General features: G+C 43.4%; 1 protein-coding gene and 1 long non-coding RNA gene across 2 annotated transcripts; one reads left to right on the forward strand and one right to left on the reverse strand.

Moving 5' to 3' along the window:
• Window positions 1-1,463: 1,463 nt before the first annotated feature.
• Window positions 1,464-10,111, forward strand: minar2 (membrane integral NOTCH2 associated receptor 2). The gene is made up of 3 exons (XM_086053746.1): window positions 1,464-1,552; window positions 2,924-3,166; window positions 8,666-10,111. Exons 1-3 carry the CDS (start codon window positions 1,499-1,501, stop codon window positions 8,858-8,860), a joined length of 492 nt encoding a protein of 163 aa, XP_085909872.1. The 5' UTR covers window positions 1,464-1,498; the 3' UTR covers window positions 8,861-10,111.
• On the reverse strand, window positions 8,871-10,410 carry LOC147135085 (uncharacterized). The gene is made up of 2 exons (XR_015089863.1): window positions 10,012-10,410; window positions 8,871-9,396 (listed from the first exon to the last, which is right to left on the reverse strand). It is a non-coding gene; the product is annotated as an uncharacterized LOC147135085 (long non-coding RNA).
• Window positions 10,411-13,245: the final 2,835 nt, after the last annotated feature.

Here is a 13,245-nt window from a genome sequence, read left to right on the forward strand (position 1 = left end):
TAAGCAATAGCTGTGCATGCAGCAAGGGGAGTCACGATCAGATGGGTTCAACTGAGGCCGCCAGTTCAGAGACAGAGGACAGACTATGACAATTATGATTAGGATTGTTTGATTCATAACATTGGGCATCGCATCCATAGACAGTCACAGCTCACCAGTGACCCTAAACCTGAAAATTGATGGGAAATACATGGATGCATTCCTTGTTTGAACAAGTGGTAATCAGCACCTGCGGTTGCTATATGATCTACCAAAAAAGCAGGCACTTTTCACATCCACTAGCAGTGAACATAATTTCATTCATCAAGAAGATGGCTTTTTCAAATTTGCCGGCTTGTTCACTCTTGCTCGTTCGGACCTGGTACGCACAGAAGGACTTTTCACATTTCAAATCTGTTGCAGACATGTTACATGAATGAAAAAAATCTGGTGTTTCACAGTTTTGGTTGTAGTGTGGTGCAGTGGCAGTTCTAGGAAGCTTTACTGGGGTGGCAGGAGATTCAATTGGGGGTTGGGTGCGGGAGGTGGATGGTGGCAGAGGTTAACGCACACCTCCACACAAAAGAGCGAGTAAGCAAAAGAAGTGTGCGCTTTTCGTGATGTGATTGTTCCTCCGTCAGCTACACACCCATACTGACAAACGACACTCCCGCAATCCTTGGTAGACAATGAATGAATGACCATTTAAACAGATCGCAACCAACCTTACCCGACTGTCTATGGTCAGCCTGGGATAGGAAGACACCTCAAGCTATCTGTACATCTGAAGACTTTGAGAAGATTTGAATAAGATTCTTAGAGTATCATCTCACACGTGCTCAAATTTTAATAGAAGTTAAAGTTACAGAGTTTTTAGTCCCAGACTATTTTCAGACTCATGCTACACTCCCACTGGCCGCGATATGAACTGTGGCGTGGCGTGCCTTGCATGAGTCTGATCACGGGTTGTTCATTTGTGCATTCGCACAGGCAGGGCATTACTTGTTTAAATAAGTGGAAAAGAACCACTTTCTTCATTTCCTAAGCACAATGGACGACAATGCCACTGCGGCTGCTTCATTCGTGTTGTCCCACCAGCTATACCGGACCATCGAGAAGCACACAGCTGCTCGTGGGTTTCACAGCCTTCTTGATGTGAATGACTGCAAATTGCAGCAAATTGCACCCCTTTTTAGCCATCTCTGGGTGGCCATTTTGTCACAACTACTCAGGGCTCAGGTAACGACCAATCACGGCTGATCTGTTTTCTGAAGCTGAGCCGTGAATGGTCGTTACCTGAGGTCTGAGCAGTTGTTTTGGCATTATTTGCCACTGCTGGCTTGGACGCGAAACTAGGCCCCGACGGTGCATCCTGATAACTGATGGACTTGCTCATTAACCCATTAAGGCCGGGAGCGCATAACCATGTTTCTACCACTAAAGCCCGGAGCGCTTTTATTTTGAAGGTCGGGAATAGGAGTACAGGGGAAGAGTGGAAAATAAATAAGTAACTTGCTTAATGCTTGCGGACTTCGTGCCACTCAGAGGGGGGAAGAGGAATGAGACCAAGAAGGTGCGCTGGTGTTTGACCGTGGGAAATTTGAAACCAGAATGCCATAGCGCTTCATTTGCGCACATCGGCGAGGGGGAGCAAACAAAAAAGGTTTCTATATCGTGCTCGCAATGAAAGTACATGCAGTTGGGTAACCACCAGAGCTGGGCACTTAACCCTTTTTTGCCGGTCCAGCCGCGACCCTCCGCCCTTGGACCGGCAAAAAAGGGTCAAGTGCCCAGCTCTGTATTAACTCAGTATCGTGAATTGTGACCTATTGAAGTTAGTCTTATATTTCACAGTAATGTTTTTCTTGATGGACTTTTCTTTCATTTAATTGTTAATGGTTCTGACAACACGGTGCAGATGAATCTCTGAATAGCACGCTGAGATATACCTTTTGAAAGAAAATTTGTAATTTTATTCTTACGACTGAACGTCACACGCTGTGACATTTTCACCATAGAGACATAAAATAACCTGAAAATGCCACGGAGAAATCGCTACGGCAAGTATAAGGTAGCATAAGCAGTAGCATAGCACCCTCTTGCAAGTCTAGCCGATGAATAACATTTGACGAATATATTCATCTGCGCCAGTAAACAGTTGGATTCCATCTTACAAATATAAATGTCCTACATGTTATGAATGGTTGTTTTTGTGTTGTATCAGTTGCTCTGCAGATGTTATGGTCCTTTTATTCTATGTCCTTTATGATGTCATATAGGCCTGAAGTCTTACAGTTTGAGTTACACACTGACACATTGTCAGTACGACAAACTTTCTTTGAGTGAGGATGCAAACTCTCTTCCAGTCCTGATCTCTGTTGTTACTTTGTGTTTTTGTTGATAAAGAGGTTTTACTCTTCAACTTCCGTGTCATGTCTGCGTATGGGTCCAAATCCTGATCCTCACATGACATAATCTTAATTTCTACATTAAAATGAAGTGGAAGTACAGAAAGGCTTGCTCACAGACACATTTTCATAAATAGGTAGATAACTTAAGAATTACTTATTATTATTATTAATATTATTAATAATAATATTAATATGGTATCATTTTCTGCTTGTTCTGTTCGTAAGTGTCACCCCAAATCACTCACATGATTCGTTTGGCATGGATTTTACGCCCGATGCCCTTCCTGACACAACCCACTCATTCTTTTAGCAAGTGGCTGGGTATTGGAAAACTGACCGGAAATCAGACTCACACCATCTGAGTGAAAGGCAGCAACATGTGTTACATTACCAGTGCAAACACAGCAATTTTTATGCAAGACATTAAATCTGAACTTTTCCATAAGTAAGAGAGATGAACCTTGGTTTATGCAACTGCAGTTTAAAACAAATGTATTAATCTAGTGAATCATGTGTGTTTCTCCTATCTATAGAGTGTCTTGGAGCAGAGAGCAAAGATAAAAAGCAGTTCAACTTCTTCCCAAGAAGACACAGTGGTATTTGTGGACAGATACCTTGAGAAGCATGTCACCAATGTTAGTCTGCAGTCCAACATTAAAACAAACCCTCTGTATAGTATGACGGATACTGTGAACATTGTTAAGGTCACGCCTTCCTGGACGATCAAGGATTATACCATGCAAACAAGCCATGGCACAGTAAAAGACTTTTTACAGGTAATTCAGGAGAAGAGGCGATGTAATGTGGGTGACAATGAAAACATGAAAGGTGATTTAGGCATTACTTTGTGCAAAGACGCCAAGTGGCATATGCAAAGACACTGTGAATATTAAAATTGTAATTATAACTGTATCCTTTGTTTGTAGATTTTAGCTCTGCTCTTAATTCACTGAAGACACATATTCTTCTGAAGAGGCTCACTGATCTTAATATTAACTCATCCCTCGTCTTTTGGACCAGGAACTTTCTCTCATGCTGCTCACAGAGGGTTTGTGTTCGGGGGAACATGTCAGATGTGTTCACAGTATGCACTGGCTGGCCTCAAGGGTGTGTTCTTTCCCCGATGCTATTCTCACTTTTTACAAATGAATTTATGGTTATTGAGAATCTTAAATTGTTTATGTGGATGCCATGGCCTTAGTTGGCCTTCTTCAAAAACGAGATCCTGTAGGTGAAGCAGCCTACTTGTCTTATACTCAGACATTCAAACATTGTGTCACACTAGCTGTTTGGAACCCAACAAGGCTAAAACAAAAGAGCAAGTCATTTGCTCAAAACAAGATTTGAAAATGGAACGAGTTTCACTTGACGGTCAACATGTTGAAACTGTGGATAATTTTAAATACCTTGGCAATTTTTTGACTCTCAGCCAATCTTCTCTGGAAACAGAGATTATTTCTAAGAGTTGCTCACAGCATCTTTATCTCCTCAGGAGACTGTGGCCTTGGAGTTAGTCAGCAGATTTTGTAGCTTGTCTATAAAAAAGGCGAGGAGCATCCTGTCAGACCGTTCTCATCCCCTCTTTGACCTGTTTGACCTTTTAAACTCTGGGAGACGCTACAGAGTCCCTCAGGCAATTAAGAACGTATTTAAAGGTAAGAAAGTCAACCCAAACGTATATATTTTTTTCTGAATATGTTCTCTGCAGGCCCACTAGTTTAAATATGGCATTCTTATTAATATCGCGTTTGTGGAATATGAGTTAAGCAGCAAAATGCACCCATTTTTCATCTGTTTTCTGAAGATGAGCCATGATTGGTCGTTATCTGAGCCCTGAGCAACTTCGATGTCAGAAGTGACAAAATGGTCGCCCCTTGAGCTAGCTAAAAACCGGTGGATTTCTCATATTCCACAAACGCAATATTAATCAGAATGCCATGTTTTGACTAGTGGGCTTGCATAGAACGTATTCTGGAAAAAAATGTTTGAGTTGACTTCCCCTTTAAGTAATCCTTTGTCCCCCCCAGGGCTATTAGTATTCTTAACTCTGGAAAGTGACTGATAGGATGTGGCCCACACCTATGACATGAAGTGCTCTTAATAATTCACAGTCAGTGGTCATGAAGTATCACATTTTATCTATATGTATCCTATTGCCTGGATGTGAGGCTCGTTGGCGAGCGCTTGGTGGTCCGGCCTGCACCCATGGCCCCGGCCGGGCTCAGCTCGAAAAGACAACGTGGGTCCCCCTTCCCATGGGCTCCTCACCTGTGGGAGGGGCCAAAGGGGTCAGATGCCCTGTGAGCTGGGCGGTGGTAAAAGGCAGGGACCTTGGCGATCCGATCCCCGGCTACAGAAACTAGCTCTTGGGACATGGAACGTCACCTCTCTGGCAGAGAGGGATGGTTGGGATGCAGGTAGGGATGCTGTCAAGCTGAAGAAGGAGTCCTATTTGGCCTGTTTGGCCTGCGGGACTCTGGAGGAAGCTGCAGACACTGGCTGGCCAAACAGGGTGCAGCATCGGCGGTTGCTGGGGCAAAAACTTGGGCGTGGGAGGAGTTCGGTGAGGCCGTGGAAAATGACTTCCGGACGGCTTCGAGGAAATTCTGGTCCACCATCCGGCATCTCAGGAGAGGAAAGTAGTGCACCATTAACACTGTGTATAGTGGAGATGGGGTGCTGTTGACTTCGAGTCAGGACGTTGTGAGGCGGAGGGGAGAATAGTGCGAAGACCTCCTCAATTCCACCAACACGCCTTCCACTGAGGGAGCAGAGCCTGGAGACTTTGAGGTGGGCTCTCCTATCATTGGGGTTGGGGTAACTGAGGTAGTTAAAAAGCCCCTTGGTGGCAAAGCCGGGGGGTGTATGAGATCCGCACGGAGTTCCTCAAAGCTCTGGACATCGGGGGACAGTGCATCTGGATTGGTAGACCGTAGGGTGTGTTCCAATTACAGAGGAATCACACTTCTCAGCCTCCCTAGTAAGGTCTATTCAGGGGTGCTGGAGAGGAGGCTCCGTCGGGAGGTCGAATCTCGGATTTGGGAGGAGCAATGTGGCTTCCGTCCCGGTCGTGGAACAGTGGACTAGCGCTACACCCTCAGCAGGGTCCTGGAGGGTGCATGCGAGTTCACCCAACCAGTCTACATGTGTTTTGTGGACTAGGAGAAGGCATTCAACCGTGTCCCTCGAGGAGTTCTGTGGGGGGTGCTTCGGGAGTGCGTGTTACCGAGCCCCCGATACGGGCTGTTCAGTCCCTCTACCACCGATGTCAGAGTTTGGTCCACATTGCCGGCAGTAAGTCGAATTTGTTTCCAGTGAGGGCTGGACTCCGCCAAGTCACAGATTCTGTTCACAACTTTCTAGGCGCAGGCAAGGTGTTGAGGGGGTCCGGTTTGGAGGCGTCAGTATTGCGTCTCTGCTATTTGCAGATGATGTTGTACTGTAGGCTCTCTTCAAACCGCGATCTCCAACTCTCACTGGAGCGGTTCGCAGCCGAGTGTGAAACAGATGGAATGAAAATCAGCGCCTCCAAATCTGCGACCATTGTCTTCAGTTGGAAAAGGGTGGGGTGCCCTCTCCAGGTCGTGGATGGGATTCTGCTCCAAGTGGAGGACTTCAAGTATCTTGGGGTCTTGTTCACAAGTGAGTGTAGGATGGAACAGGAGATCGACGGGCGGATCGGTGCAGCATCCGCTGTGATGTGATGCGGACTCTGTATCGCTCTGTCGTGGTGAAGAAGGAGCTGAGCCGAAAAGCGAAGCTTTGGATTTACCGGTCAATCTACGTTCCTACCCTTACCTATGGTCATAAGCCGTGGGTCGTGACCGAAAGACCATGATCTCGCATACAAGTGGCCGAAATGGGTTTCGTCAGCAGGGTGTCCGGGCTCTCCCTTAGAAATAGGTTGAGAAGTTCGGTTATCCGGGAGGGATTCAGAGTCGAGTTGCTGCTCCTCCATGTTGAGAGGAGCCAGCTGAGGTTGCTCAGGCATCTCATTACGATGCCTCCTGGACGCCTCCCTGGTGAGGTGTTGCGGGTATTGTCCCACTGGCAGGAGGCCCCGAGGACGACCCAGGACACGCTGGAGAGACTAAGTCTCCCGGCTGGCCTGGGAACGCCTTCTGGGAACGCCTTGGGACACCTACGGAAGAGCTGGAAGACGTTGCTGGGGAGAGGGAAGTCTGGGCTTCCCTGCTGTAGCTGCTGCCTCCGCAAAATGACCTCGGATAAGAGGCAGATGATGGATGGATGTATCCTATTGTATTTTCTTTCTTCTTATTTTAATGTATCTTGTCATTATTGTTAACATGCTTGGTGAGCCAAAGACGCATTTCTACCCTGGTGGAAAATAAAGATTTATTCTATTCTATTCTTTTAAATAAAACAGCCAAAGCTTGAATAAGGTGTTCAGAGCCTCCTTGGCAACATTGTCTGGGAGCCCCACCCTCTTAAAACTGACAAATCCCACAAAAGTGATGCTGTGAACTCCCAGTATCATCCTCCCTGAGCTGTCATCTGAACATGGTGCAGGGGTTTGTGTCTCCCAATGATGTAAGGAGCTCAGTTGTCAGAGGCTTTATGCCCCAGGGAAAACAAGTCATAGTAAAACAATGAGTAATACAAAGCATGACTCAGAATTCCCTATCATGATGACAAAACAATGGACCAGGTTTTAACTCGCCTGGAGGCAGGTCGCCACTGCTTCCTTCTGGAGCCAGGCCTGGAAATGAGACACAATTGTGAGCACTTGGCGATCGGGCCCCTAAGGGTACAGCCTGAGGATGCAACATGGTTCGCCTTTCCCACAGGTTGTGAGTCCATGGGAAAGGGGAACCATGTTGCATCCTTGTTGACTTGTTTTCCCTGGGTGATTGGGGTTGCGGTCAGTGTGAGCTGGGCACGATATAGTCAGGCTTGCCTATACAGTACACACAGCTTGGGATCCAGAACCAGTTCCCTTGAAAGGGGTTTCACTCTGGAGTTGTCCCCGATGACAAATGCTGAGCAGGCGTGGGCATCCTGATTGCCCCTGGGAGCCAATACGGTAGCCTCCCCCCAGCTTTGGGTGGGGGACAGGCATGACTATTACATATGCCTATGCACCACAGAGTAACTCAGAGTACCCATCCTTTTTAGAGTCCTTGAAGGGGTGCTGGGCAGCTTTGTGAGGGATGCCATGAATGAATCTTGTTGAACCTTTTCGGGGTCCTGTGGGGCTCGAGAGGCAATCTGTAGGCCTACTAGTGAATGCGGCTTTGGTAGTTGCTAAGGCAAAAACTCGGGCACGGGTTCAGTTCAGTGACATGAAAAGGGACTTTTGGCTGGCTTCAAGGAAATTATTGTCCAACCTCTGGCATCTCAGGAGGGGGGACCAGTGTCCCATGAACACTGTATATAATGGGAATGGGGCACTTCAACTCCTTGTGGCTGGGTGAGTAGAGTACTTTGAAAACCTCATCAATTTTATAGACATCCCTTCCAATAAGGAGGCAGAGTCTGGAGAATCTGAGATGGTCTCCTGTATCTGTTATCTCATCTGAGGTAGAGATTACTGAGGTTGAGGATCCGCCTGGATTTTCTGGGGTTGTGAGGACATCAAGGCTAGTGATTGGCAGACTAAGGTGGTGGTCCCTCTTTTTACAAAGGGGAACTGGAGGTGGTGTTCTAACTACATTGGATCACATCCAGGTACATTTGAGGGTTCCGGGTAAGAAGATTCATCGGGAAGCTGAATTTCATTTAAGGGGCAGAGGACAGAGGGAGAGGGCTCAGAGCATAGCCACTGATCCTTCACGTTGAGAGGAGCCAAATAAGGTGGCTTACGCATCTGGTTTTGATGCCTACTTGGTACCTCCACCTCCATGGTGAGGCGTTCCAGGCATGTCCAACTGTCCATGTCCAACAGGCTCCAGAAGGCCCAGGACACGCTGGAGAGACTATGACCTAATAGGCATTATAAAATGAATGAATGGAACTGCCACATACAGTTAGCCACTTTATATTTTCAATGTTTGTGGGAGATGTATATTTTAATCAAATGTTTTTTTTTTTAAGTTTCAGTTTAGGGGCCCTGCAAAAAAACATATAAGACATACATAAGCAGAACTGGTGTCGCTTTTTAATTTTCTTGTAATGTCAAATTGTCTCGGAAAGGTCCAGAATACATATCCATGAACAGAGCCATACCATCTGTGACAATTGTAATTAATTGTGATTATACTCTGTGAATGTGCATATGTTATCGTTAAGACTTTTATTGTATATTGTCTGCATAGGATAAAGAAAAGAAACCTAAGGAGCTGGACTTTTGGCTTGAAGATCTGTACACACCAGGATTTGATGCTTTATTGAAGAAAAAAGAAGCAGAGCGGCGAAGGAAAAGACTTCATAGACTACTTTCTGTCATAGGTTTGTTAGTCAGTGTAGTCATTGTTGTTATTATTGTACCAGTTGTGGTGCTAGAAAAGTAAGTCTGACTGCTTTTCAAACATTGGACAGTAAAGCCGTTTTTATGACACAAAATGTTTTATCATCTAGTATGCATCCGTGAGTGTAAACTAAAAACATTTGCACAGTTGGAAAATGAAGGTATAGAAAGGTAGTAATATGTAACACTATGAAATGCACATATAATTAATTAGCAGATATGATGTTCAACAACTGCAATACCTTATTAATATAATCAAGTTCAACTCAAGGAGTAAGGGAAATTTAGTATGAAAAGGTAACAGAATTTAATTGCTTGAAAGTATAAAAGAACAGAAGACACAACTCTTGTCAAAAATCCCAATATGGCAAAAATTAAATTGTCCCTTCACAGCTTATCGCTGCACGATATCCAATGTCCATCCGGTTGTTCAATGTTTGTGTGTGTGCTACCCGGGTAGAATGTAGAATGTGTATTGTATGTATGTAATGCTGCGCAGTTCAATCTTATCTGGTCCAGGAGTGTAGATGCTCCTCAACCCTGCCTTGCATCAGACAGAGAACCTGGGTGTGATCAACGCTGTTTCCAGGATGTAGATCCAGCATTCAAAAAAACAATATACGTAGCAGGAATTCAAATTAAGAATCAATCAATTATTGTACAATATTATATTTTCTTTCTCCTGTCACGAAGTGGAACTTGAAATACTGGTTACAAAATTAATGACAACCTATTCAGATATCATTATGCAATGAACAGTATTAATAAAAATTTTACACAATTTACAGAATATATTCAATCAACAATCTTTTTACAATTCACATGACATTGAAGCAATTGGTATTTACCTCAAAATTAATGTACAATATCTATGTCCATAACGAAATGTAGGAAAATGTGTACAGAACACAAATTCAACTTACATACGCAACATATTTAACCGTCCGCCATTTAACACGACATCCAGAAATGATGCCGTTAAAATGAACAGCTCTCATAAGGAAAATAGTTGCATTCCAAAACCCAAATCTCAATATACTAAACACAACATGTCTACGCTTACATATCTTACTCCAATTGGTTTTGGATGACAATTTAAAATAATTAAAGACTTTACAATCATAACCGTACAGAAAAATGTTCATTAGACGATCGCTAGCCTTAGCAACGTAGCATGTTAAAAGATAGACTCACCTGAGTAAATCATAAAACAAGCAAAACCAATCCACCGGTCAAAACAGTCTGGAACTCCCATCAACAGCTTCACAGTGTATGGACTCAAAAAAACGAAATATGACAGTATTCTTGACAAAAATATCCTCAGCTTCTCATATGATTTATTGTGCTTTGGTCAGAACGGGCTATTTTTTTACTGCGGTCAAGCCAGCCTCCACTCGAAAAAATCAAGTCAAGCCAACCGCCCCTAATTTCCTTTATATCAGGCATTACGGTAATAGCTCGCTGACGAGGGGCGAAAGCCCCCATTCAGAATAAAAGCACACCATTACGCTGAACTGGACGCCAATGCGTCGGGTTAGAAATACACATTGTAACGAATTGGGTTATCTGTGTTGTAGTCGAAATAGTGTTTTGCCGAGCGAGATGTTGTTTCCGAGGCTAATGAATGCATTGCGTGGCTCAATGTATGGGAGCGGTGCGGGCGAGAGAGCAGAAGCGGAGGACGAAGGAAAGGGAGCCGTGACACTTTTTGAACTTAACGTTTATTGTACTGTACTGGCAGTAGCCGGTTGGACTAATAAAATGCGTAAATTATACTACGTCTGGCAGCTTGTTCTTGGAAGACGCAAATATATATTAAATAAGCTCTCTGTTATGATGCAGCTAGTCCATTCTGAGAGAATGTAGAATGGTTCATTTGAATCTTGAGATGCATTGAAAAATAGTGTACTGTATTTGAAATATGGATATGTCTGCAAGTATAATTTGTATTCATTTTTTATTCAAACTAATCCAATTGACATTGAAAAACAGTCTAGTCGTGAATGACACCCACAGCTGTCCACCAAAGGAAGTTCCATCCAAATTCGATGTTCCATTTCAAAATAAAAGTCTCCTGAAATATGCACATTTCACTGGTCATCAGGCCTCATTTCAAAAATTCATTAAAAATATTCCTTCAGCTATCGTAATAACAGACCAGTTATGGAGGACATTGACAACCACAGCTGTCCACCAAAACAAGTCCCATTGAAATCTGATGTGGCATTTCAAAATAAAAGCCCCTTGAAATATGCACATTTCACTGTCATCAGGCCTGCTTTCAAAAATCATTAAAAATGATCCTTTAGCTATCGCGATACCAGACCAGTTCTGGAGGAGACTAGACCACCCCAGTTGTCCACCAAAGCAAGTCTTTTCCAAATCTGATGTGGCATTTCAAAACAAAAGTCGCCTGAAATATGCACATTTCACTGTCACCAGACCTGATTTAAAAAAAAATCTTTAAAAAATATCCTTTAGCTATCGTGATACCAGACCAGGTCTGGAGGACACTGGACAACCCCAGCTGTCCACTAAAAGTGGTCCCATCCAAATCTGATGTGGCATTTCAAAATAAAAGTCGCCTGAAATATGCACATTTTACTGTCATCGGGCGTGATTTTAAAGAAATTATTAAAAATGATCCTTTAGCTATCATGATACCAGACCAGCTCTGTATGACATTCGACCACCCCGGCTGTCACCAAAACAAGTCCCATCTAAATCTGATGTGGCATTTCAAAATAAAAGTCCCCTGAAATATACATATTTCACTGTCGTCAGACCTGACCTGAAATAAATCATTAAAAATTATCCTCTAGCTATCGTGATACCAGACCAGTTCTGGAGGACACTAGACCGCCCAAGCTGTCCACCAAAGTCCTATCCAAATCTGATGTGGCATTTCAAAATAAAAGTCACCTGAAATATGCACATTTCACTGTCATCAGGCCTGATTTTAAAACTTCATAAAAAAATATTCTTTTGCTATCGTGATACCAGACCAGTTCTGTATGACACTAGACCACCCCGGCTGTCACCAAAACAAGTCCCATCCAAATCTGATGTGGCATTTCGGAATGAAAGTCCTCTGAAATATGCACATTTCACTGTCATCAGGCCTGCTTTCAAAACTCCGTTAGAAAATATCCTTTAGCTATCGGGATACCAGACCAGTTCTGGAGGACACTAGCTGTCCACCAAAGCAAGTCCAATCCAAATCGTCGGACACATTTTTTAATGAAGTTTTAAAATCACGCCTGATGACTGTGAAATGTGCATATTTCAGCCGACTTTTATTTTGAAATGCCACATCAGATTTACATGGGACTTGTTTTGGTGACAGTCGGGTTGGTCTAGTGTCATACAGAACTGGTCTGGTATCATGATAGCTAATGGATCATTTTTAATGATTTTTTTAAATCAGGCCTGATGACAGTGAAATGTGCATATTTCAAGGGGCTTTTATTTTGGAATGCCACATCAGATTTGGATGGGACTTGTTTTGGTGACAGCCGGGGTGGTCTAGTGTCATACAGAGCTGGTCTGGTATCATGATAGCTAAAGGATCATTTTTAACGTTTTTTTTTTTTAAATCAGGTCTGATGACAGTGAAATATGCATATTTCAGGGGACTTTTATTTTGAAATGCCTCATCAGATTTGGATGGGACTTGTTTTACTGACAGCCGGGGTCGTCTAGTGTCCTTGAAAACTGGTCTGGTATCATGATAGCTAAAGGATAATTTTTAATGGTATTTTACAATCAGGCCTGATGACTGACATGTGCATATTTCAGGGGGCTTTTATTTTGAAATGCTACATCAAATTTGAACGGGACCTGTTTGGTGGACATCTGGGGTGGTCTAGTGTCCTCCAGAACTGGTCTGGTATCACGATAGCTAAAGGATATTTTTTAATGAAGTTTTGAAAGCAGGCCTGATGACAGTGAAATGTGCATATTTCAAGGGGCTTTTATTTTGAAATGCCACATCAGATTTGGGTGGGACTTGTTTTGGTTACAGCTGGGGTTGTCTAGTGTCCTCCAGAACTGGTCAGGTATCACTATAGCTAAAGGATATTTTTTAACGATTTTTTTTTTATCAGGTCTGATGACAGTGAAATATGCACATTCCAAGGGGCTTTTATTTTGAAATGCCACATCAGATTTGGATGGGACTTGTTTTGGTGATAGCCGGGGTGGTCTAGTGTCATACAGAGCTGGTCTGGTATCATGACATCTAAAGGATAATTTTTAATGATTTTTTTAAATCAGGCCTGATGACAGTGAAATGTGCATATTTCAAGAGCTTTTATTTTGAAATGTCACATCAGATTTCGATGGGACTTGTTTTGGTGGTCTAGTGTCATTCACGACTTTTCAATGTCAATTTGATTAGTTTGAATATAAAAACAAATTGTACTTGCA

Source organism: Filicampus tigris, chromosome 15 (assembly GCF_054856515.1).
Source record: "Filicampus tigris isolate MCC_2025a chromosome 15, RoL_Ftig_1.0, whole genome shotgun sequence".
NCBI lineage: Eukaryota > Metazoa > Chordata > Actinopteri > Syngnathiformes > Syngnathidae > Filicampus > Filicampus tigris.